Source organism: Schistocerca serialis, chromosome 5, assembly GCF_023864345.2.
Source record: "Schistocerca serialis cubense isolate TAMUIC-IGC-003099 chromosome 5, iqSchSeri2.2, whole genome shotgun sequence".
NCBI lineage: Eukaryota > Metazoa > Arthropoda > Insecta > Orthoptera > Acrididae > Schistocerca > Schistocerca serialis.
The window spans coordinates 838,806,321-838,833,766 of NC_064642.1; the positions used below are offsets into that span (position 1 = coordinate 838,806,321).

The 27,446-nt window shown below is 39.9% G+C and overlaps 1 protein-coding gene across 1 annotated transcript in view; it reads right to left on the reverse strand.

The window, feature by feature from the left end:
* Positions 1–27,446, reverse strand: part of LOC126482264 (molybdenum cofactor biosynthesis protein 1-like) — an 81,660-nt gene that overhangs the window by 50,775 nt on the left and 3,439 nt on the right. The window contains exons 2-4 of the mRNA XM_050106245.1: positions 15,341–15,561; positions 14,548–14,567; positions 10,913–11,139 (exon numbers count right to left, since the gene is read on the reverse strand). Of these exons, the coding sequence (XP_049962202.1) occupies positions 10,913–11,139; positions 14,548–14,567; positions 15,341–15,561 (468 nt within the window). The remainder of the gene's footprint in view (positions 1–10,912; positions 11,140–14,547; positions 14,568–15,340; positions 15,562–27,446) is intronic.

Here is a 27,446-nt window from a genome sequence, read left to right on the forward strand (position 1 = left end):
AGGAAGGAGAGCACAATCTCAATGTAAGTTTTTAGAAAACTGGTATGTGCATTACTTCTGCAAACCTTTCAGAAAGGACACAGTATGCACTTCATCCAGCAAGATGAGTAATAAACAATATTAGCAATACTGCATCAAACTTGTTCACTTTCATCTTTGGATTAAACATTTGATTTCAGAGAGTACAGAATTTGGCAGAATCAAATTTTGGGGATATGTGGAACTGGGACAACGGCATATTTTTTACCCATTCACAAACTAAGCACTGCTGATTGCTACTTTTATTGTGTCTGCTGCTGCAATGCATATATGAAACTGTAAGTGCAGCATCTATGATGGAATAAAATGTTATACAAATGAAACAAACAGGCACAGTGAAATAGAGTAGTATGGCTCATCATTTCGGTCTCACAGATTAGCAGGTGTTGACTTGAAAGATAATACTTAAGAAGTTGAATCCAAAGGAGAGGATGTACCGTATTTACTCAAATGTAAGCCCCATTTTTTCTGGTTTTTGTAATCCAAAAAACCGCCTGCGGCTTAGAATCGAGTGCAAAGCAAGTGGAAGTTCTGAAAAATGTCGGTAGGTGCTGCCACAACTAACTTTTGCCGTCGAATATATGTAGCGCAACACAGGCATGCTTCGTAGGCACAAAGATAAATACTTGCGCCAAAACCTCTGCGTCAGTAAATAAATTAAAAAAAAAAGGTGGAAGACGATTTTCACACATTATCCAACGAAGTAAATATAAATTCCGTATTGTTCATCTTCGAATGTAGCAGAACTTCAATGTATTACGAAAATCCGACTGGCAAGACTGTTTCAGATGTTTGTCAATATGGCCAACTCTACGTTCTGAATTTTTTCCTACCTGTGAGAAGAGATGGTTGCTTATAGGAACCTGATGAAATGTGAATCACATGCAGTATTCTCTTCATCATAAGAGTAATACGAATATAAACATGTTGCCACGTATTCTTTCGTGTTTGCTGCTATCTTATTTAAATCCTGTCTGCCTAATAAACTACGAAACTAGAGTGAGACAACAGCAAATGTGGAAGAATATACGTATCGTGTCATGTTTATATTCGTATTATTCTTATGCCTAATAGTGATACAGTCAGAACTGAAGCACGGCAACTGACTAGATTTTTAAATCTAAGATGACTCTAATTTCTGTGCAGAATTTGATGTACTAAAGAAGCGGCCGCAAAGATTTTCAAACGGAGATAAATTTTCGCCTAACTCTCGTTCAGAACATGTTCTATCATACGCAGTCTATTATTTGGTTCTTGTTGATCATTATCAAAGAAAGCAGCAGTGTAAGTAACAACAAATAGTCTCTTGCCATTGTTTCGCTAATGAGATGATTTCTCTCTCTTTTTTTTTTTTTTTTTTTTTTTTAATTGTAGGCGGTGGTAGCGTGCATAAAAGCAAGCCATGCCGCGAGTGACGACAGGCCGCAAACACGCACTATCAGAATGCGACAAACAATGCATGACACAGTACAGTAATGTATTTTCAGCTTAGAGTGACATAAACGCCTATAACAAGGAAAACGGCACTTATCAGATCAAAGCAAAATAAGCAATTGATTCAAACCAGACGAAGCACGTGAAAAAGGAAGGGTACCAGTATAAATACGGACGGAGGGCCTGACGCATAGCAAAGGCTACCTGGTAAAGCTTAAGTGCTAAGCTTACGACTCGAACCAAACTACTGTAGCTGTATCGTCATTCATTCGACCTAAATTGTGTCTCATATTACAATGGACCGACTTTGTTTTGATTTGGAGGTGCAGCCTAAAACTTTTCTCTCCCCTTGAACTTCGAGTCTCAAATTTCAGGTGCGGCTTAGATTCGGGAATTTTTTTTTTTCCTTCCTTTATTTCGAGTCTCATTTTTCAGGTTTGAGTGCAGCTTAGATTTGAGTAAATACGGTAGGTGGTATTTCACCTAATTCTGACTATGAAATAAAACAAAGTACGGCAGGGAGCTCTGACGAATCAAAGAGCAGCGATGAAGATTCTGATGAATAGTAAAGTATGAGTTAAGAAACAAGATGCTACTGAGATCGTAAATTTTTGTTGTGTTGATGAATCTGTTAACAAACATATTCAAAAATGCACTGAAACATTGGCACATGTAGTGTTGGGAGGTGATAAACTGTCATAACGGTTAGAGGAGCTACGTATTTCTTGCTGTTCTACTCCTACATGACACTGTATCTGAAGGTACAGAATGAATCTTCACTGGCTAGAGAAATGGGTAACACAATTTTACAAGTCTCTGCTGTCATGTAATCTCTTCAGGGAAATCATGACTGTACTGAGATTCGGTTTGTGGTTGACAAGGTCAGAGTCATTAAGAAATGCAAGGCAGCTACCATGTCAGTCCTAGAAGAGAGAGACGTAGCAAACTGTCAAAGCATGTACATTCCCGGTCCATATGTTTGTGGTGATGTAATAACCAAGTAATACTGAAGTGTGATCCAAGTCGCACAAATATGGCTTTAATAATAACCTCCGAACAATATGCCTCTAAGGACTCAACAAGACACAGAACACTGATGTGCACATTACAAACTAGAATCACACAGAGAATCAGTCAGCACTGTTCCACACTAATATATGTGCGAGTCACCAGCAGATGGCATGGCAGCGACCGCGCCACACGCTTGGCTCCCAGAGACAGAATCCAGCAGCCAGCCTGCAATGATCAGTGGGTGACCAATTTAAAGACGCATGTACGGCAACACCACTCTCGGTGCACTCACACTGACATGTACTAGTAGCACGATACAGCAGTGATGAGCAGTAGTACCCCTCCTGTCTTGCGCGCCTTTTATCTGGCTCTACAATTTACTTTCCTAGACCCACACAAATGCCTGATCCTCCTAATTCAATTTGCTCTGCAGACTATTTAAAATTCACAAAGAAAAAGGAGCCAAAATTGCACTTTGTGTGCCAGTTACTTTCCAATACATTGCCACCAGCTGATCTTATTTAAGAATACTCAACTTTCGTAGCCATACTTACAGCACATCCTTTGCTTCCTGGCCTAAATCCAAGTTAACTACCAGCCCCCCTGCCCCCTCCCCCCCCCACACACACACACACACGCCCCTGCCCCCCCCTCCCCCCCCCCCCTCTCCCCCCTTCCCAATCAGCTAGTTGTGTGCTGTTATCTCATGTCACACCCTAGTCTATGAGTGCCCAGCTGTCTGTCGCCTGACCCCTCTACCTGCACCCCTAGCTAACCCACAGATGGCTCCCCACTCTCCCACGAGCCACTAAATGCTGCCCTCCAAACCCCTCCCATCTCTCTCCATCCCTCACATTGCCTCAACCCACCCCATCCTACCCCACTCTAAAGCCCTACCTCACTCCAGAACACTCACCATGGGCCAGTAAAGAGCTGGCAGTTGAGCGACCACAACATAAGGAGACATGCATGTGCATGTGAGTGAGTGTGTGTGTGTGTGTGTGTGTGTGTGTGTGTGTGTGTGTGTGTGTGTGTGTGTGTGCACGCGCGCGCATGTTTTCCCTACAGCTAGAAAAAGAAAGTGCATTCTGGAAGCTCGCCAAGCAACGTACCTTTTAGCTTGGAAGGTAGAAGACGAGGTACTGGTGGAAGTAAAGCTGTGAGTACGGGTCGTGAGTCATGCATGGATAGCTCAGATGGTAGAGCACTTGCCCACAAAAGGCAAAGGTCCCAAGTTTGACTCTTAGTCCGGCACACACTTTTAATCTGCCACGAAGTTTCATATCAGTGCACACTCCACTGCACAGTGAAAATCTCATTCTACAAACCTTTTGTTCGTGTGCCTATCAATGAGACAGTGCTTCTGCCTTTTGGTGAGCCATCTGCTTTATTCCTAAATAATTCGTAATTTTCAACAGAAACTTTCCGTACGTTATTATTGCATCCTACATTACAATATGCAATTTCCACAATATGTGGTCATCTGTGAATATAATGGGGGTAACAACTGTAGGAGACCAAAAACTGACTGCAGTAAGCAAGTTCAAGTTATTGTACGCTGTAGTAGTTACGCAGAGGTGAAGAGGGTCACACAGGATAGGCTAGCATGGGCAACTCCATGAAACCAATCTTCAGATGGAAGATCACAACAATAAAAACATTTGATTCAGCATACACCAGACTCCAAACAGCGTACACAACCTGTATGCTCAGAAACACAGAAAATCATATTGGTTCCATCAGCAGGAAACTTCAACCCGTAATTGTTGTGGAACACTGTGGCGATTTTGTTCATTAATAAAACCCAAAACTGGGGAGTAATAAGAAAGTATTGTTGTAACTTCTTATCAACCTCATTACCAAAATACATATTAAGAAGACTGGTAAATTTTTATTTTAAAGGGGTCACTCCAAAGCGCCACGAAAGTATTTGAGCAATGTATAAAATTAGAGAATAGGTGCACAATATTGAAAGCCTATCTACATTATCTATATCTGCATGACTAGTCTGTAATTCACAATTGAATGCTGGCAGAGGGTTCAGAGAACCACCCTCAACCTATTTATCTACCATTCCACTCCCCTACAGCATTTGAGGAAAAACAAACACTTCAATATTTCCGTACAAGCTCTGATTTCTCTTATTTCATTACAATGATCATTTCTCCCTATGTAAGAGGGCTCTAACAAAATATTTTCACATTCGGAGGAGAAAGTTGATGATTGAAATTTTAAGAACCTGCTCCAGCAAAATGCTTTTGCTTTAATGACTGCCACCCCAATTCACATGTGATATCTGTGGCATGCACTTTCCTGTTTCCCAATAATACAAAATGAGCTGCCTTTCTTTGAACTTTTAAATGATGTCCTCTGTCAGTCCAATCTGGTAAGGATCCCACACCATGCAGAATACTCCAAAAAAGGACAGACAAGTATAGTTGTAGATAGTCTCTTTAGTAATCCTAATCTTCTAAATGTTTTACTATTAAATCACAGTCTTTTGTTTGCTTTGCCACCGCATTATCTATGTGAGCATTCCAATTTAAGTTATTTGTAAATGTAATTCCTAAGTATTCAGTAGACTTCACAGCCTTTAGATCTGTGTGAATTATCATGTAAACAAAATTTAGTAGATGCCTTTTACTACTCGTGCAGATGACATAAAAATTTTTATTATTTAAGGTCAGTTACCACTTTTTGCATCATATGGATAGGTAGCCTAAATCATTTTGCAGTTCATTTTGATCATCTGATCACTTTACAAGACAGTAAATGATTTGCGAGACTGTAAATGATAGCATCATCTAAGAGGACTGCTCAGATTCTCTCTTAAATTGTTAATGTAGATCGGCAACAGCAGGTGGTCTATAACACTTCCTTGAGGAATGTCAGATATCACTTCTGTTTTACTTGACGATTTTCCATCAATTGCTATGAACTGTGACCTTTCTGACAGGAAACCACACATCCAGTTGTACAACTCAGACAATACTCCATAGGCACACAATATGATTAGAAAATGCTTGTGAGGAACTGTTTCAAAAAGTCTTCTGGAAATCTACAAATATGGAATCAATTTGAGATCCCCAGTCGACAGCACTTATTACTTTGTGTGACTAAAGAGCTAGCTGTGTTTTAAAAGGTCGATATTTCTGAATCTATCTTAGCTATTTATCAATGAATCATTACCTTTGAGATAATTCAAAATATTCAAACACAATATATGTTCCAAAATCCTAATGCAAATCAACATTAGTGATATGAGTCTGTTATTTAGTAGATTACTCCTCTTTTCTTTCTTGAGCATTGGTGTGACCTGAGCAACTTTTCAGTCTCTAGGTATGGATCTTTATCAAATGAGCGGCTATATATGATTTCTAATGGAGCTATTGTATCAACATTCTCTGAAAGAAACATAAATGGTTTATGACACTGAGGAGAGCTACTACTAAGTTACTCACAGTTGCAGTTGTTCTTGATTTGAATACTGCAATATTTACTTTGTTGTCTTTGGTGAAGAAATTTCAGAAATCCGTGTTTAGTAACTCTACTTTAGTAGCACTGTCATCAGTAACATTACCACAGCTATTGCGCAGTGAAGGTATTGGTTGTGTCTTGCCATTGGTGTACTATACATTCAACCAGAACCTCTTTGGATTTTCTTCCAGATTTCAAAACGAAGTTTCACTATGGGAATTATTAAACACATCTTCCACTGAAACCCACCCTAAGTTTCGAGCCTCAGTAAAACATCGCTAATCTTGGAGATTTTGCATTCTTTTAAATTTTGACATGCTTTTTTTCATTGCTTCTGCAGCTGAGTTTTGACATATTTTGTGCACCACCCTTTTAATTTATTTGGTATCCATTCAATTTATTTGGTATATATCTCTTAATTGATGTCAATACTATTTCTCTGAATTTAAACCATCTCTGGTCTACACTTACATAGTCAGACTTGAAGGAGTAGAGACTTAGTAGAGACCGTCACCTTGGAAGGCATCAAGTTAATTTTTATCTGCTTTCTCATTAAATGCCCTATTGTGTACGGCTGAAAATTAATAGAGATAAGGCAAACAGAATGTGCAAAGTAAGTGGAAATTACTCGTCTCTTCCCCGATTACAGTGCAATAGAAGATACTACAAGATGTTGACAGATTGCCATATCTCGGTAGCTTTATATGTAATAATGAGGTCACAGATGCAGAAATCACCAGCAGAACTGGAAAATCAGTCCATATGGCAATTAGGTCTGTAATATGTCAACAAAGCTTTGCCTGTACTCCTTTATTGTTTATATTTGTGAGACTTGGAAAATGTCAGTAAAATCAGCACACAGTCTCCATATTTTTCACCAACAATGCTAGAGATGAATTCTGAAGATGTTAACCCGACCAAGTTACAAACGATGTAGTGCTGAGAATACGAGGTCTACACAGCCTGCACAAAATTATTGTTGAAAGAAGACTGAAGATTGCAGGTTATGTTCTACACATGTAAGGTGGAAGAATCCCAAAATCAACACTGTTGTGGAAATCAATGGACAGATACAGATGTACAGGAAGACCTTTTAACACCTGGAACTTTTGCAATGAATCTTCAATGCATGGACACAAACTTGGAGGAAGGTGAGAACTTGGCAGCTGATTGAGTGAACTCTGTGAAACCAGTTCCTTGTATGGTACACAGCAAATCTGAGTAAGTTAGTAAGTAAGTAAGTAAAGTAAGTACAACTGGGGATTTTGCAAAACTGTTGGATGATCGATATTATTGTCTAGATTTGACACTGTTGGACTTCTACCTTTTCCTTGATGTGTATTCTTCAAATTGTGAGTTTTATGAGAAAGCTGATAGGTACTTACCAATCAACCTTCCCTCACATGAACTGACATTGTCTCTTTATAAATTCTACTGTGCTAACAATTATCTACTGAGAATCCTCGACTAGGTCTCCACAGCTCAAATGAGCCAGTTTCTTTTAAATTTCTGTCTTTGGCTATAATTGTCTTCCAAGTATGGTGACACAACATCCTGTCATGAAACTTTTGCCTTTACATTTGTTTACTTTTCTGGACACTGCCTTTTTCTGCACTGTGCACCAAATACACTATGTGAGTAACGCCCAAGCTCCAACAACCAATCGTGAGCTGTAAACAGTTGTACACTCTACCAGGGCACATAACAAACAATTAACATTTGTTTTTTAGTGTTCTAAGCTGTGAGGTCATCAGCGGACAAATAATTTAGTACCTATTCCTAGGCAGCCGGAGTGGCCATGCGGTTCTAGGCGCTACAGTCTGGAACCGAGTGACCGCTACGTTCGCAGGTTCGAATCCTGCCTCGGGCATGGATGTGTGTGATGTCCTTAGGTTAGTTAGGTTTAATTAGTTCTAAGTTCTAGGCGACTGATGACCTCAGAAGTTAAGTTGCATAGTGCTCAGAGCCATTTGAACCTATTCCTGACGTGCAGTTGTTTGGAACAACGACTGACATGATCCAAAATATTACTTTCTTTTATTATAGCTTCACTTTTATTTTGTCTAATGATTACTAATTTCAGTATCAAATTCCATCATCAAGCCACTATATGATCAGAAAGCATAGTGTATCATTAAAATATTGTTTAATAAACAGATTACCATTATATCATCATTCCTTAAAGTAATGTCCAAACTGGAAGGACAGATGATTAATTTTGAGTATATACAAAAGTCAGAGTACTGAACCGGATATGAAAGAAGGAAAACCAGAAGGGCAGTGAGAGACGGGTGCCTTCTATCACCTTACTTCCTTAATATGTTCATCAAGGAAGTAATAACAACAACAAAGAAAAGATGACAAGAATCAAAAGGTAATTTCTGGAATACTCCAAGGAAATGTGATAGGGCCATTACATTTACAATGTATATAAATGATCCAGTAGAAAGTGTCAGAGGCTCCTTAATATTGTTCACAGGTATTACACTTGTCCATAAGAAAGTGTCAACAACAGAAGACAGTATCAATTTGCACAATGACCTGCAAAGGATTGGTGAATGATGCAGGCTCTGGCAGTTGACCCTGCACATAAATAAATGTAACATATCACACACACACACACACACACACACACACACACAGGAAAAGAAATCCAATACTGTACAACTACACTATTAATGACAAATTGCTGGAAACAGAATCTACCACAAAATATCTAGAAGTAACTATTCAGAGCAACCTTAAAGCGGAATGATCACACAAAACAGCAATAGAAAAGCAGATGCCAGACTAACATCCACAGGAAGAATCTTAAGTGAATGTAAATTACCCCTGTGTCCTTACCCTGTACGACTGACAGAAGAGAGAAAGAAGATCCAATGAAGTGCGGAGTGTTTTGTCACAGAATCATTTAGTCACTGTGAGATCATTACAGAGATGCTCAGCAACTCCAGTGGTAGATGCCATAAGAGAGCAGTTGTGCATCACGGAAAGATTTACTACCCATGTTTCGAGAGAGTAGTTTCCGAGAAGAGTCTGACAACATAATAGTTTCTCTCATATACAATTCACGAAATGATCACGAGAAGAAAATTTGAGAAGTTAGAGATAATACAGAAGCGTACTGACAGTCATTCTTCCCAAACACTGTTCACAAGTGGAACAAGGCAGAGGGGGTCAGTTGGTGGCATGAGACGTACCCCCTGTCACACACAGTTAGGTGGTTTTTGGAGCATGATGTCGATATGGAGACTTAATTGCATGCATATACACTGCAGACTGACGACATCACAATAGTAAATCAGAATAGGAACTAAATAAAATGTTTCAGGCCTTAAATCAAGAAATGGTAAAACTAAAGCTAAAAATGAATACAAAGAAGACAAAATTTATGGCTACAGACAAGAAAGGAGGTGGAGGCAGGACTGACGCAAGAACAGGCAATGAGCAACTCAAGAAAGGAACTGAAATTCACTATCTCAGTAGCATTTTGCAAGAAAACAATCAATATTTCAAGGCATTCAAGAAAAGAATAGCACAGGTGAAGAGTTCCTTCCAAAATAAGAAGAAGCTGCAACTGAATAAACATATCAGCTCCCACATTAAGAAAATATTTGTAAAGACCTTTGTGTGGAGTGTTCTGACACACAGATGCAAAATCTGTACATTAGAAAAGCCAAAGGAAGCTCACCTCAAACCTGCTGAAATGTGGTTCTGGAGGAGAAGTACAAGAACTAGCTGCATTGACAGAAAAATTAAAGGAAATAGGAGAGAAGAAGGAACCACTGAAAGTTATAGGCCAGAGCAAAGCAAAATACACTGGACACTTAACTGGAGATGGTAATCTTTTAAAAAACATTTCTGAAGGCAAGATCATAGGTAAGAAAACAAGGGGATGACTGAGAACATCCTACTTAAACAATATGATCAATGAATGGGATTTTCTTCACACATGGAGATGAAAACAACTGCTGAAGAGAGGAAGCTGTGGCTGCAGAGACAAGGTTTAACCTTTTGGAAGAGTAAGGACAAACTAATACAAAATATGATTCTGCATGGCAGCTACATATGGAATAAATGACAACTTCTTGTGTGCATTCATCAAGTCACTTACCCCAGTAGGTGTCTTATCTACTAAAAGTAAAGGTCACTGTTGTGCTTTCAATAGATGTGAACTGCACCCTGAAAATGGTATGTCTAGTTTGCAGTTGTACAGAAGCTTTTTATTTTGCAAAATGGTTCAAATGGCTCTAAGCACTATGGGACTTAACATCTGAGGTCATCAGTCCCCCAGACTTAGAAGTACTTAAACCTAACTAACCTAAGGACATCCCTGCCTGAGGCAGGATTCGAACCTGCGACCGTAGCAGCAGCATGGTTCCGGACTGAAGTGCCTAGAACCGCTCGGCCACAGTGGTCAGCTTTTATTTTGCAAAGAAATTTTTGATAATAAGATGAACTGATGCTGGTACTCGCTACTGAAACCAGTAGTACTTAGACACAACAAAAGTGTGACTACAGAATTAAGAATAATTTTTCCAAACAATTGAGTATTTTTTTCAAAACAACACCACAATAGAGGAAACTTATTTTAAACTAAAGACACAAAAGAAAAAAAGAGAAACTGTAAAGATCTTGAGTCTCATAAGACTCTCTTGGGAGGAAAATATAAGATATTTAATAGGTAAACTTGCAAGGCATACTTTTTTATGTTGTATAAACTACGAAACTGTTAGCATCTTCAGCTAAAATTTACTTCTTCTGTCTTAATATACCTTCCTTCACTTTCAGCTGCAGTGTGGAGACAGGGGTGAGGGTGGGAGCGGGGATGGAGTCGAGGGTGAGGGCGTACTGCTTTAAAATGGTGATTCTTGTATTGATATTCTTAACAACAGATTTATATCTCTTGCTTATGAAAGTCTGCATGCGATGACAGCTGCACTAGTAATACCTTCACAGGGTCGTATTCAAGTTGCAAGGCTAGATCTATGCCAGCCATGGCACGCTCCCAGCCTTTCCTCCTCGTGATCTGGTTGTAGCATTGGGACTGCAGGGTGTCTAAGCAGATGTTCAGACCGTCAAGCCCTGCCCTCTGCAAGGCAACCAGCTGTCTTGTCAATATGAGGCCATCGGTTGTCATTAAGACACTTTCGCGATCTTTTATTTTTTTCAGGGCACCTGTGAAACAGCAAAACTGAAACAAATAATTTGTAACATTTCTGCTGCATATGAAACAAAACTCCAGTTGATAAATTGAAAATACAAATTCCTTAAAAGTTAACTGTACATTTGCCCTAATACAAAGAGATAAGAAGGGTTAATAAACTGAATTGAAGAATGCAAGTTAAGATAGCAATGAAAAAATAATTAGAGGCATAAGATCACCTACTGAAACAGAGAAATGGGAATCAATATGAACCATTACCACTACTATCAACTGATTCCATGTCTCCATGCACACTGTATAAACCACTGTGGGTTTGTCCGACAAAGTACATTGTTGTACCACACATTATGGTTTTTCCCCATTCAGTGCTCATGTGGAGTGTGGGAAGAATGATTCTTTAAATGGTTCTGTGCATGCTGTAATTAATCTTGCCTTCATGGTCCCTATAGGAGTGATACATATGCGGTTATTGTATAATCCCTAAATACCTCGCTTAATACATGTTCCTGAAATTTCATAAGTTGGGTTTTGTCATATATTTGGCGTCTATCTTCACTTGTCTGGCATTTCCAATTTTTAGTAGCTTCTTGATGCTCTCCCATGCATCAAATAAATCTATGATCAATCATGCTACACTATTTTGTATACATTCAATGTCTGCCATTAGCCTTATTTGTTATGGGTCATACTTAAGCAATATTCTAGAATGGGCCACACAAGTATTCTGTAAGCAATGTCCTCTATTGACTGATTGCATTTTCCAGTATCTTACCAACGAATTGAAGTCTGCATTCTGCTTTGCCTACAAGTGAGTCTATGTCACCATTTCATTTCATCCAGATATTTGTATGAGTTGACCAATTAAAACTGTGATTATTTGATAATGTAGTCATACAATTCTGTCTTTTATTTGTTTTGTGATGTGCTCCAATTTACATTTCTGAAAACTTAAACTCAGTTGCCCATCTTTGGACCAATTTGAAATGTTATGATCTGACTCAAATTTGTACAGATCTTTTTCAGGCAATAATTCATTATAGACAACTCTATCATCCAGGAAAAGTATGAGGTTCCTTATAATATCGTCTTCCAGAACATTAAGGTACAACATTAATGTAATGGTATAAATTACTATAACTGTATAAATAAGTTTATAAGTGTGTAAAATACATTGAACTATTTGTTACAACAAAACATTGTACTGGTATACTCAGCAAGATGTTAAATCAGCAGATAGCTATATTTTATGTTCAACATTTTGTGTACAGCATATATGCTGGAAAGGATTTATACCCAAATTAAATAAATCTGAAGAAATGGTAGTGTGTCTCTGGAAAAAAAATCCATAAAAACTCATACAGTCCAATTTGCTATTATGTCACTGTTACTGAAATATAATACAAAGTAACTGAATTCGATGAACATTCTCAGAGTGCAATATGCCTCAGAGTGAAATGCACAGTAATGTCAACATTATTTTTCAAGGCTATGTTTGTGAAAATGGATGACAGCAAACCGCACATTTTGTTCTCAATCTGAGGAAGCATTATGCACTGTAAAACACTGTACTGCTGTTCTACATAAAAGCTGTCTCATTGCCAACATCTTTCCCCTGCTGGCTGTTCTACACTTCTCATCACTGATTCAACATGTTGTAAGGTATTTTATGCTGTATGACACCACAGTCCAATCTGGTAAGGATAGCATAAAAATAATATATGAATTTCAGTATTGAAACTGGAACAGCAGAACAGCTCTCATCACACTGGATATCAAATCGAGGTTGGATTACAGCCATGGGTACATTAATTCATGCTACTCAACTGTATGTCATATGTCAGAGTTCATCAACTGTAGTGGTTGGCGACTGGTGGCTGGCGACTGGTGGCATACCCATCTCTTGGCATCCTGTGAACAGATGTTCTCCACAGGTGACAGATTTGAAGAAAATGCTGGATATGGCAACAGTGGAACACTCTCTGTATCGAGGTAGCTCAGTACAGCTCAGGTGATGTGTAGTCTTGCATTATCTTGTTAAAAGATAACATCATGGAGCCCTTGAAAATACGGCACAGCGATAGGCCTTAACAAAACACAAATGCAATGGCTGCTGTCCAAATTACTGGCTATGTGAACCACAGGTTGTGACATGTATCCAGTTGCACCCCATACCATCACATCACATGCTGGACCCGCATGGGAATAACAGGTACAATCTGGCCAGGTCTGTTGGCATCAGAGCCTCCACACACAAGTACATCAATTGTGACGATGTTACAGAACCGAGACTCATCTGGTACGATGACACAGTGCCATTCCTGTGTCTGGCATTGTTGTTAGTTGCACCGCTGTCAGTTCACCTCTCTCTAGAGCTGCATTAAGGGGTTGACAGTCTGTGCTGCTCCAGATGCCATCACATTGTCTGTGTGGATACTTGTCTCACTGTATACAAGCCCACTTCCTGACTAAATGTACACAACTTCACTGCAGGATCACGTACGCATGAGCAAACACTTGTCTGCCCTCTCAGGTGCTAGTTGGGTGGCACTACTGAGGCCCTGCAAGGCATTTAGCATGGCCCTCCTGAACCTACCAATTCTATGTTCGCACAAAATGAGATTCTGAGCAATGCAAGCAGCAATATAGTGAAACAATAAACCAGAGTCTCAGCAGACCATGAGCCTGCCACTGCCAAATCTGGAATGCTGATAAACATTTCTCCTTCTTCCATTATGCTTAACACGGTCTTCGTGTAAACAATCAACACCGAAATAGAATTTCTGAATGAGAAACCTGCTCCATAAGCTTATCTTGCATACAGAATATGCGTGGGAGTGCTGAAAAGTAATGCCTCTGAATTTTTTATTCTGTTCTCAATATCGGTCGAGGTATGACACGTCACACATATTACTTGGTCAGCTTTCCCACTTCACTGACTCGTGGCACACCCCCCTCCCGCAAACAGATGGAGTCACAATAGGCAGCCCACTCTGACCAGAGATTGTGGATATATTTACGGTGCACTTCGAGGAAGAGGCCCTGATGTCATCCAAATGGAAATCCTTCTTCTTCTTCTTCTTCTTCTTCTTCTTCTTCTTCTGTTATGTGGATAACACACTTGTCATCTGGCCTCATGGAAGAGACAAACTTCTTGACTTCTTTGTACATCTGAACTCCACATGCCACAAAATCAAATTCACTATGGAGACCAAAGAAGAAGGAAGACTACCATTCCTGCACATCATAATCAGGAGAATAACGGACAGCACCCTGCGCCACAGCGTGTATCTGACTCTACAAAACACATAAACTCAGTTCTCCCTATGGCACTGTGAATAATTTCAATAACAAAAAGTGTGATGAATGTTGCAGCGTACATTTAATTTCCACTTAGGCTTTGCATTCAAGATCAGTCTTACCTGAGAGTGCAACATTACATCTTTGGTTAATTTAATTATATGTTCATTAGATTTTGGTTATAAGGCACGTTTTGGTGCCTAATGTTTCATCTCCAAATGCTGGAAACAATCCATGGAGGAAGAGGAGTATGTAAGACATTGGTGGACCAGGTTGGAAGAATCTGTGAATTTCAATACTCTGTAGAAGAGCTCAATCATTTGAAAATAACTTTCAGACCTTGTGGCTATTCTAACAGATATACATAAGGCACTACATTCTAAAATATTTGCATCTTTCACTGAAAAACAAGCAACTAGAGGAAAAGTTCTCTTGCCATTTGTAAAAACAGTCGCAGATCGCGACCTCCGAGTGCTATGAAGAGAAGGTATTGACGCAGTGCTTAAACCAAACTGAAGACCACAACAGCAGCCATACTCAAGTAAATTGCTATGCAGTAGTTTCAGTGAATTTGACAATGATGTGGCTGCTTTCATGGTGGCCCAGTCATGTTGTGGGGATAGGGAATGCCAGTGACAGGGCTGGAATTGTAGGTGACAAACTGATTTTTGGCAAAGCCTTGTATCAATACCTCCTTAATTATTGAGCTGAAAAACTGTAAAAAACATTCATACAGTAAAATCACACAAAAAAATTTCCTATTTCTGCAGGTATTGTGCCTTCTGTTTCCTTTTCATTACAAAAACATATTGATTCAAATTTATAAAGTCACAACTATGTCGCTGTGATTTGTGTAACACACATTCTGGAACATGTTCCAGGAATGTCATGAAACAGACAGCTTTAAATACTTACTCTAGCTCATCTTTCAAGACTTGCATGCCAACAACAACACCATCTATCCAATCTGTTTTTATTTCTCTTTCATGTAAAGATTTCTCCACAAAGGATATCATCTGCCATGTAGGCAGTGCAAGAGGAAATTCCACACTCGCATTTGGGTAATCAAGTAGAGTCTGTGTCTTGTCAGAACCAAGTACAATCAACCCAATTTCATCTTTCCCACTGGTAAATATCTGGAAACATATTAAATGGTAAAAATAAGTTTTGTTTATAACAAGTTGTATACCAATAAAAACATGACACACAGAGACTCTTTATAAAATTATTTAATTGGATAGATAAAAAATCTACTCGCCAAGCAGTGGCAGAACACACACATAAAAGACTGTTGTGATAGGCAAGCGTTTGGAGCCAGTGACTCCTTCTTCAGGCTAAAGGGTTGCAGGGGAAGCAAGAAGGGTGAAGGAAAAGGACTGGAGAGGTCTAAGAAAAGGGGTAGATTTTGGGAAAGTTACCCAGAACCGTGGGTCATGGGTGACTTACCGTACAGGATGAGAAGGAAAGACTAATTGTTGGGGACTGCATCGGGCAAGATTCGGAAACCTGAGAGCTTAAAGGTGGAAGACAGGGTAATATGCAAGACAGAGATTACTACTAAAACTGTACATGAGTTAATAAGAGTGAGAAGCTAAGCGTATTGTATACAACAGCTGCGGGAGGGGGTAGTGAAAATAGACGGGAAAGACAATGAAAGATGTAGAAAGCTAAAACGGAGTGAAGCAAAGAGTAATTACAGTGAAGAAAGGCTGAGACAGCAGAAATTAACGTAAATTAAAGCGAGGTGGGTGGTGAGAACCAAGGACACGTTGTAGTGCTAGTTCCCACCTGCGGAGTTCTGAGAAACTGGTGTATGGCGGAAGAATCCAGGTGGCATGTGTGGTGAAACAAGTGTCGAGGTCACGTATGCCATGTTGTAGAGCATGCCCTGCAACAGGATATTGTGAGTTTCCAGTATATACACTATGCCTATGCCCATTTATCGTAACTAATAATTTGGTGGTAGTCATGCAGATGTAGAAAGCTGAACAGTGTTTACATAATAGCTGGTATATGACATGTGTCATTTCTATTTTTCGCCTGATCCGCAGTTCTGGGTGACTTTCCCAAAATCTACACCTTTTCCTGGAACTCTCCAGGCCTTTTCCTTTACCCTTCTTTCTTCCCCTTCAATGCTTCTGTCTGGAGGAGCCACTGGCTCCGAAAGCTTGCCAATCATAACAGTCTTTTATGTGTATGTTCTGCTGCCACTTGGTGAGTAGATTTTTTATCTATTCAATTAAATAATTTTATCAATAATATATTGTTTTTGTTGTTATAGTCACTCTTTATAACCTACTTAAAATACATCACGTACCCTCCTCTCCACAATTCTTCGAACACATAGTTTTGCCTTTTGTAAAAAATCACTGCGTTTCTGTATAACATACTTGGAATCAACGTGTCCAACATCTATTACAATCATAAACAGAAGAAAGAAAGTCATTGTATTTATTGGCAGTATTACGCAATCAAATATTTTGAAAGAGTTCCAGTGGTATAAATTTACAAAATCTTACAAATAAATATATACGTTTATTCTTTAAATCAATTCTTAGCAATAACATAATAGTATAAATTGCAGAATCAATATAGCCAATTTTAATGTAATGACTGCAATACAAATACAAAATAACAGCGGTAAGGTATAACAAATGAGAGAGAGAGAGAGAGAGAGAGAGAGAGAGAGAGGCATTTAGACAATGTTTCATTACAGTGTGAAACTTATTAGAATTAAAATGAAGCCATAGTGAATTATTACATTCCAAAAATAATAGTTATTGTGCTCTTTCACCCCAAAATACTACCTTCATTAGGTAATATATACTTTTAATTTCAGAAATTTTTACAACAGCTCTGGACTTCACTGCCTCGATGAATTTATTACATGTGTCAATGAATGAGGGTTGATAACACTGCTTTAGTCATTCAATTGTTCATCATGTGATATTCACAATGTTCTTAATAACTTCTTATGTAAAGTTCTATCATGAAAAAGATAATCTACGTAAGTTTTAAAAGTCGCGAATCTTTAAACAACAACTTGATAATGGGTATATCAGTATTTTGTATACATTCTAGCATTGCTAGATTTACTTTTAAATTTTAAAGTATATGAGCAGATTGGCAACTTTCCATCCAGAAAATTTGCTGTTGGCAAGACCTCACTACAAAGAAAAATGGTCTTTCCGGAGTCAAATGCTAAAGAATTCATAAATACCAGCAGTGTAAGTGATACAAACAGGTATTAAGCAACGGTCATAAATATCGTTCTGCTAGACGAGAAAAAAAGTAGGTAGATGAAAGAGTAAATTGGGTGCAAGGATTGAACATAAACTCACCCAAATTACAAAGGATCTTTCTTTTTTTTTTAAAAAAAAAAAAAAAAAAAAGTGTCACTGCTCAAGAATTGAGAACTGCCCCCACCCCCCTTTCTTTTACAGGCTTGCTTTCACTTCTCAGATGAGACCATGTCCCCAATATAAGAAGAAAATAGCCAATATGTAAAGAGAATTACAGTTAAAGAGTTTTCTAGAATGAGACTTTCACTCTGCAGCATAGCGTGCACTGATATGAAACTTCCTGGCAGATTAAAACTGTGTGCTGGACCAAGGCTCAAACTTGGTGATCGTAACCCCAGACCTGTGTTGCCGTTTTCGGAGGTAAATCTCGTATCTGGAAAGAGGAGATGACAGTTAGGGTACCATGGGCGAGCAGCTGCCATCAATTTTTGATGGTGCAGAACCCACAATAGTGGAACTGCTGCCTAGTCCAAAGGCACCTGTTACCAGTCTTACCCCACAATAGTGTATCGAATCCAGGCGTAATGTCGTAGCTGATAAAAAGTCATATGAGAGATTCCTGTAATCTAGGTGTGACTGCACCAATGCTGCATACAGCCATATCAAAGTAGAGTGGACCACACCGCTGAGGCATAGAAGAGCATTCAGGTGCGACCTACATGTCTGCTTTAGTTGACAAAGACGGGGAAGCCATGTCAACTAGGCATAAAAGACCGGTCCTAAAAAACACAATGGCAGAAATGCATAACGTAGGTCATGGCAGCCAAAAAATGGATGCTATGAGTGAAAGCGCAGGATTGTGCTTAGTGTATTGCTCCCTGCATTCTGCCTCCAGCAATAGCCGTCGAGGATGAACAAAAAAGATGGGGACACCATATGTCATGCAGCTGCCGCCAGATCATTGATAGCCACATAAAAGAGAGCGGCACTCAAAACAGAACCTTGTGCAAGCCCCGTCTCCTGCAGGGGGGGATGCTACAGGAGGCACCAACCTGTACCCAAAAAGTGTGACATGGAAGAAAGTTCTGGATAAAAATCATGAGTGGACCATGGAGGCCCCACTCCTTTAAGGTGGCAAGGACGTTATGGCACCATGTGGTATCATAAGATATATATGCAGATCAATGAAAACTGCAACAAGGAACTGATGCTGAGCAAAAGCTGTTCAGATAACACACTTCAAGTGGACTAAATTATCTTCAGTAGAGCGCCCTTGGCGAAAAGCACACTGGATCGAAGCCAAAAGACCCGGGGATTCAAGGACACAATACAGCCTTCGACTAACCATATGTTCAAGTAACTTGCAGGACACTGAGTAAACAATCTGGACGACAGCTGTCCGTTTGAAGAGGCAATTTATCTGATTTCAAAATTGGAATAACAGCATTTTCTCGCTACTGGGAAGAAAATTCTGCATTGCACCAGGGATGGTTAAAGAAAGGCCAGGTACACTGACGGAAAAATTTGCAACACCAAAAAATAATTAATGTAGAGTAATGAAATACCAGGAATATATTTGTTGAGACAACATATGTAAAGTGATTAATGTTGCAGGATCAGGGATCAATGTAAGTGTGAGATAAGCCACAGCAAATGTAAATGTAAATTCTGGTACGCTGTAGTACACGTGTCATGTGTCAGTTTGTGGAATGGAGTTCCATGCCTGTTGCACTTTGTTGGCCAATATAAGGACAGTTAATGATGTTTGTGGATGCGTTGAAGCTGTCATCAGATGATGTCCAATATGTGCTCGATTGGAGGTAGAGCTGGTTATCGAGCAAGCCAAGGCAATATGTTGACACACTATAGCATGTTGGCTTACAACAGCAGTATGTGAGCAAGTGTTATCCTGTAGGAAAACACCTCCAGGAATGCTGTTTGCGAATGGCAGCACAACAGGTCAAATAACCAGACGGACATACAAATTTGCAGTCAGCGTTCGTGGGATTCTACAAATGTATTGTTTAGCTTGCCAAGGCAAGTGTAATTGTGTACTTTGACCAGTGGGAAGCCAGTCGGTGTAGTGTTCTGCGTAGCGGCTGGGGTAGTGTTGTGTAGTTGAGGTGCTGCAGAATTGTTTGTATGGTCCCTCATATTACCGATGCTCGGAACTGGTGTTGGTAAAAGCACGCTGCATTTGCCGTGTGAGTCAGTAGGCTCAGTTGTTCGTGTATGTTGCTGCTGATTGCATTTTGGACCCACCAGCTTCCAAGGTCCATCTTTGTTCCACGGAGCTCACACTTCCAGCTCGAGGACTACTGCGGTGATATTGAGGGCCTCTCTAGTATATTCACTGGTGGTGTGACTGGTGTTGGTGTTGCTGTTGCTGTTGTGTTGCTTCCACCCGTCAGTTGGACAATGAGCTCATGCTGTCTCCGAGCCATTGCTTCTTGATTTGTGGCAGCAAAGTCCAGATTTAGCTGGTTCATCACTTACTGATAGGTGGCAAAGCAAGACAGAAACGTCGAAGGGAACAGATGGCACTCCTGCCTCTTGTGCTGCAGTCTTGCTACGGGGGGAGTGACGATTTGTTATTGTTTCCACCCTCCCTCGCCCAGCTTCCCTCAAAAATGCAACTCGCTAGCAACCTCACTGTTAGCATACGACAGACATCTACAATTTTAATAACAATAATAAACACACAAAAATATATTAAATTATTCAATATAATAGTAACAATACAAATAGGTGGATCAAAGAAGGAAGAAAACATAGAACAAACAAAAGAACTTCAGAAAGTGTACAAACTGACATGGACACACTATAATAAAAGAAACATTTCAGTACAAGGCAAACACATGCACTACAATACAGTTATAGTATCAGAAGCACTCTTCGCATCAGAAATGACCACAATCTGAGGACCAGGCACCACAAAGCAGAAAGAATACAATGCAAAATCCTCAGAAAATTTTTAGGAGCAGTGCACAGAGATGGTATATGAATGAAGAGATCAACCAGAGAATTATATGAACACAGAGGCAGACTCAGTCACAATCAGAAAACACCGACTAACATTCTGTGGACACATACACACAATGAATAGCGACAGATTCACAAAGGGATTTAGGATGTAGTAAATGCCTTAATCAAAAAAACCAGTTGGTTTCAAGAAATAGAAGAAGGCTACAAACAAGCAGGAATCAGAATGGAAATGATGAATGAAAGAGACAAATTCAGAAACAAAATTATGAACATAAAACTTGAAGTAAAGGAAAGGAAGAAAACAGAGAAAATATGTACATATCAAAGGAAACAAGAACACAGTCAAAGAATGAAAAGATTTTGGGAAGAGAAAAGGGAGGAGGAAAGAAGGAAAAAGCTGAACAATCACGTAACAACCAAGTTGAACTCTGTCAAAGTGTGTGCTCACCATCATTATTTCAATAAACATTATGACTGAACAGAGGTCTGCAAACACATGTGAATGAGGGGAATACTGTTTCTATCAGTGATTTCCAACTGTGTTCGGGAAGTCATTCTTTCTGTTGTTGTTGTATCGGATCTGTTGTTGACAGCTGGTATGTTCAACCCAGTGGTGTGCAGCTTTACCCAGCTGGAATGTTGTCAATCAGACCAAAAGCATGTCCTTGTGGGCAGACCCTAGCACGAGCAACTGAAAAGTGTCCTTTATTACATGTAGCTTGTCATTGCTGGAAGAACTTGGCATTTTTGACACACTTCTGTTTCCACGCTACCTCCTTCTCCAAAAGTTATGTGTGCATTTGGAAATTGGTGAAGTAAAAAATATAAAGACATCGTGTCATTCTGCCACATCTGTCTGTAGTGTGCATTTTGCAGTGCATGTACGATACAAGGCATTTAGGTATGGTGAGGTTACTTAGCCATTAGTGTTCACAATGGCTGGCATAAAGGAAACATGACAAGTATTACATTAGAAAGCAACAGCGATAGCTTTCCGACCGCATAAATTCTACTAGGCAGAGTCAGAAGCAGACGCAGTGGCCTGTGCCAGATACGAGGGTTGGAAGTGGCTGAAATGTGAGTTGTGGGACAGAGAGAAAGAGAGAGAGAGAGAGAGAGAGAGAGAGAGAGAGAGAGAGAGAGAACACACAGACAGCACCATAAAACATTCCCCATCTCTTTCTGCACAGAATGCACCACACTGCTGCCTTCTTAAGGGCACCTCAGTATAATATGTTGTTTGGGAAGTGTTTGGTAGTTATCATCATTGCTATGACCTCCACTTGTATCCACTCCTGCAAGATTGTGAAATCTACAGCCACTGAGGAGATTTATGTGAGATGTTCCTATCAACTTTATGTAATATTCATATTGCACACTTCTGCAGACAAAACAGATTTTCGACCTTAGCTTAGGAAAGAAAAGAATCATCACAGATCATTAAGGTTCAAAGAACTTGTCTTGAACACTGTAAGGGATCCGTGATCCCACAAACATAGATGCTAGTATCTGATGCCCAGGTCGATAGCGGACAGGAGTCGATTGTCGAGTGCTGCAGTAGGCAGTGAGACTAGTGCTGAGTGCGCAGTAGTATGGTAGAGTGTCGAGTGAGAAGTAGAGTGGGAAAGACGGGCAAGAATGGTGGTCGAGTGAGTTGTAAACGGTAAAATTCACTGGAGTATGACGAGTGAGCACGTCCCCCTGATCGTCGTGGGGTTGACTCTCACTAATGCCGATTCGCGAGTGATAAGAAACAGAAAGTGACAAGTGCCGAATTACGTGTTTCACGTCAACCGCGTCGGCCAGCAACAACCATGGATTGCAGTGAGGATTGTTGTGAATGCTAACCATCAGCATTGCGTGTGACAAAGTACTGAAAATCAGCAATCAGTAAAAAGAGATAACCGCAATTAGACGTGTAAGGCAAAGGTAACAACTGCCTCAGAATTTGTGTGTTAGTAGGAAATATATATCAGTTGTACATCGCAACCTTTGTGATACTTAATAATAGACAAACTTTCAATCATTAGCTATTCTGTCTCAGAACAGCCGCATTCGCAGAACAACCAATAGCCTTTCATCCATTAAGCACACGGTCATATATCATAATAATTAACTGTTTGGTGGCTTCGGTAAATTACCCAAAATCCAGTAAAGGAATTAATCGGGGGTGTTTCAACACAAATGCTTAAAAATTCTTTTGTAGTTAACCTATTTTCAGATTATGAAGAGTTCTTTGTTACAGCTTGTATTTTTGTTCCAGGTGGCACTGAACTTGATGGCTGTAGTGATGTCATGAAGGCACAGAGTTGGAAGTTGTTAAACCTTCAGAAACAAGATTTTCAAAAGTACTTCTTCTCAGACACCAACATTTCGCCCCTGTTTGTGTTGGATACACAGATGTCTCAGTTGTTGTCACATAATTTGAGTGTAGTGACTGAATCTAGAAAACAGTTTCTTTTGCTTCCCTGTACCCCAAGCATTATGTGCAATGCAGGACTCCTAACAAGACAAACACACAGAGCACAGCCCTCTGTCTTCTCTTGCCGTTTCTGCAGTTTGGGAGCACAGTCTGGAAGTCTGACTCATGTTGACCGGACCGGCAGGGCGAAAATGGTCAACGTGGGTTCGAAGCTGGTGACAGAACGGACTGCTACAGCATGAGCAAAGGTTTTTGTGGGACCCGAACTGATGAAACTCGTACGAGAAAATGGCCTGAAGAAAGGTGACGTACTTAGCGTTGCTCGCCTGGTGGGAATTGTGGGGTCCAAGCAGACGTCCAGTTTTATCCCTCTGTGTCATAATATATCTTTCTCCTCTGTGGCTGTGGACATTGAACTGGACTCTGCTCTCAACTGTGTGATTATAACTGGCACAGCAAAGTGTAGAGGGCAGACAGGCGTGGAGATGGAAGCTCTCACTGCTGTATCGGTGTCTGCCTTAACAGTGTACGATATGTGCAAAGCTGTGAGTCATGACATTGTGATATCTGAAATAATGCTTCTGACCAAAAGTGGGGGAACTAGAGGAGACTTCCACCGGACATGAGCATCTGTGTGGGTCAGTGAAATAAGTTAAGTATACCTGGTGTGACGTAGGCAAATTTCAAAGTCTGTTCGTAGTTATCATAAATTATACACACATCGAATTGGCCTGAATATAAGTTGCACCTTTAATTTCGAAAAAGAGAGAAACTTAATTAAAAATAATTTGTCAAGTTGCCCATTTACAAAAGCTTTTCAAAATGTGATTTACCCTTAACCACTTTTTTTTGTAGTACACTGTAGATAAATTACACACCAAAACAAAGCTTTCAGTTGCAGTTTTCATGTAAGACACTCTTAACTTCACTAACATTCATTGTTTTGTCACTGTCAGTATTTTTGTCACTCTCCTCCCAAAGTACAGTGCCGTCGCTACAATCCCGGGCATTGCATGTGCAGCATTTCTTGAACCGTACCTTTAAAAAGCACATCTGTTAGATGAATAACTGTGAGTTTGAAATTTGCAACGTAACTGTACGGAATTCCAAAATTTTCTCTCAATGTTGTGCTTCATTGGTGAAGAATAAATTATATTCTTTAGTTAGAGAAAAACTGTGCCTGTCCCATTGTCTAAAATAGTGAAACTGTGAGAATGGTAATACAGAGGGGTCCAGAAAAATGTAGACTCTCTTTGATAGTCAATATTGATGGAACAAAATGGCATAGTGTCAAAATTCTTGCATGGGAGGAAGATCATTTTGTGTGTTCAAAGTGACACCTGTTAGCAGCCAAGCAACATCAATGTTGCTGAATTGTTGACTGAAGTACAGCTGTCAGTGTTGCCAGTGTGGTAGCTGCACAGAATGTCTTGATGGTTTCTCATATCTCATTCAGTGTAGCTGGGTTCTGTTGGTAAACTTTGTTTGTCGAGGTCCCCCATTGGTAGAAGTCGAGAATTGTAAGGTCCCGTGACCTTGGTGGGCACTTGACAGCTCCTCTTCGACTTATCCGTCACCCACGTAGATTTTCATCTAAGTAGAATCTGATATCTCTGTGGTGGTGAGGCGGAGTACAGTCTTGTAGGTAAAAATCTTTTGTTTCCAAACACCTCTTGGATGGCTAATAAAATCAATGTTTGCAGCATATGATACACCTCACCAGTTATGTACCTTCAAAGAAGAATGGGTCAGAGAAACAATACTATGACGGACCGCACCACACATTAACACCATGTGAAGTAACATGTTTGTCCATGTGAACATGAGGATTTTCAGCAGCCCAATACATGCAGCTATGACAGTTTACATTACCATTCAGGTTGAATTGTGCCTCATTAGGCCAGATAACCTTCCCTGCAAACCATCATCTTCGTGAAGCATGCCTTCAGACCACTCGTAGTGCTCCATCCTTCGATTCGGGTTGTCCTCATTCATAGTGTGAAATAATCTTGGAATGTACACTTTCCACTTTGCAGTCTTCAGAATTTATCATGCACTTGATCAGCTTACCCCACTTCCCCATAGATCCTGCTTCATAGATTTTTGAGATGATCTAGAAAAATGTTGCAATACAGCAGTGCTGGAACCTGGAGGTTGATGTTCTTGTTCGGAGGACCTTTCCTTGTGCACATTTTAAACAGTATTGTCTGCTTAAAATTTATACCAAATACAATAAATTGTTGTTTCAGTACATCCTTGCATTGCTCAAACAATAGTTGTATTTCATTCAGTGCTGCATTGTCATCTGCTGGAAACCCACACGACAAGATCTGTTGGGAAAACAGTGGTTTATGCTACCACTCAAAATTGCAGCCATATAACACTTTGTTCCAAAGGTAATAACAATCAGAAAATGTCTACACTTCTCTGGATCCCTCTGTAGTCACTACCTAAATGGGATAGCAACAAAGAGAATGTTTGCATTGCTACCTCATACACAACAATTGATTTACAAACTGTAGTGATATTTTTGTTTCATTTCAAACTTAAGAAAAAGCACTACAGTTGAGGTTTCTATGATTCATAAAAGTCCCAGTTTTTATGGGAGATTTTTTGTAGAAATGGTGTATCTTATATTCAGGCCAGTATGGTACCCGTTTCCATCCTGTTTTAAGTCTTAATTCAAAATATTTATCTTTCTTTTTCCAATACCTGATCAGTTTGAGAGAGATATTTAAAACAAAAAATAAGCACTAGCAAGTACGTTAATTTGCTATTGTTAAAAACTTTTTCTCGTGCATGTTCTCTACAATTTTGATATGACACCACCTGCACTCTTATCTTGTTGCCAGTAAAAAGTGAGTAAGTAGGTCATTAAACTCTCTCTCTCTCTCTCTGTGCCCTCCCCCAGCTGTGTGGTAGTGTCCTCTGTGTTGCTCTATTGTTTCAATTTTTGATGGTCCCGTGCTGTGAAAAGTTGAGGTGAAGTGTTCATTCTTAAATAAATAGTGTGTATCAGCTCTTTTCTCCTAGGATCAGGTTGTCATTGCTGTGTTCATTGATGTAAAATGACACTTTTTTAACAGTTCCTAAAAGGTGCACCACTTCATTGACATTTTTGCTCAGGTGTAGAGCATATTGGCCAGACCAATTTACATGTTTCAGCTTTACACTGTATGGTATCCTCTTTTTTAAAGGCCTATTATCTTTCTTGTGTGTGACTTGTCCAGAGATTGAAAATGTTTTATTTTGTAAGTTACCAATCCAGAACAGGTTTCTGTCAATTTAATTCTTCAGGTTTTTCCAGAAGTTTGCTGAAATTCCTGAGTTGTCCTTTGCACAGTCGGACATCATTGTCTTCCTCGCATATTTCGGTGACATTAGTTGTTGCTTTTACAAAGTGCTACTTGAGACTGACCGTCAGATGGAGCAGGTCTGTAATTTGTTCCCTCTGCCTTCGTGCTTCATCTGCAATCTGCTCTGACAGACACCATCCTCGGGTATCCGTGTTGCGTGATATTCCGAGTGTCATCTACACTCACGGGCACGATTCTTGTGTGTTATGTTTTCAGTCCAAGCTGGTTGGTAGAATTCTGTTTGCGGGCTGTCCCCGTTTGGGGACAAGGATCGGCAGGGCATGAAACCCTAATCTTTCATCTTTCAGTTAACTCAAATGTCGAGTGTCACTTTTTTCATGTACTGTGATTACAAATATAAGAAAATACAAAATGAAAATTTCTCAACATAGTCATGTTTCTTTTCAGTATGTTTCTCAGATCAGTACACTGCAATGTAAATATTCCATTAAAAGAATATATTTTTGATTGTTTCTTCAGTCAAAGATGCATTGCCTTTCTGACTTAACAATCAATGTCAAATCATTGTCCCTCAAACAATCCTGCAGGGGTTTGACAACGTGAGACCATGGCTTTATGGAGCATGACGTTGACCTCCACCTGTCCAATGGCCAACTTCACACGTCCGTCCACATCAAACCCACCAACAAGCAACAGTACCTCCATTATGACAGATGCCACCCATTCCACATCAAACGGTCCCTTCCCTACAGCCTAGGTCTTCGTGGCAAACGAATCTGCTCCAGTCCGGAATCCCTGAATCATTACACCAACAACCTGAAAACAGCTTTCGCATCCCGCAACTACCCTCCCGACCTGGTACAGAAGCAAATAACCAGAGCCACTTCCTCGTCCCCTCAAACCCAGAATCCCCCACAGAAGAACCACAAAAGTGCCCCACTTGTGACAGGATACTTTCCGGGACTGGACCAGACTCTGAATGTGGCTCTCCAGCAGGGATACGACTTCCTCAAATCCTGCCCTGAAATGAGATCCATCCTTCATGAAATCCTCCC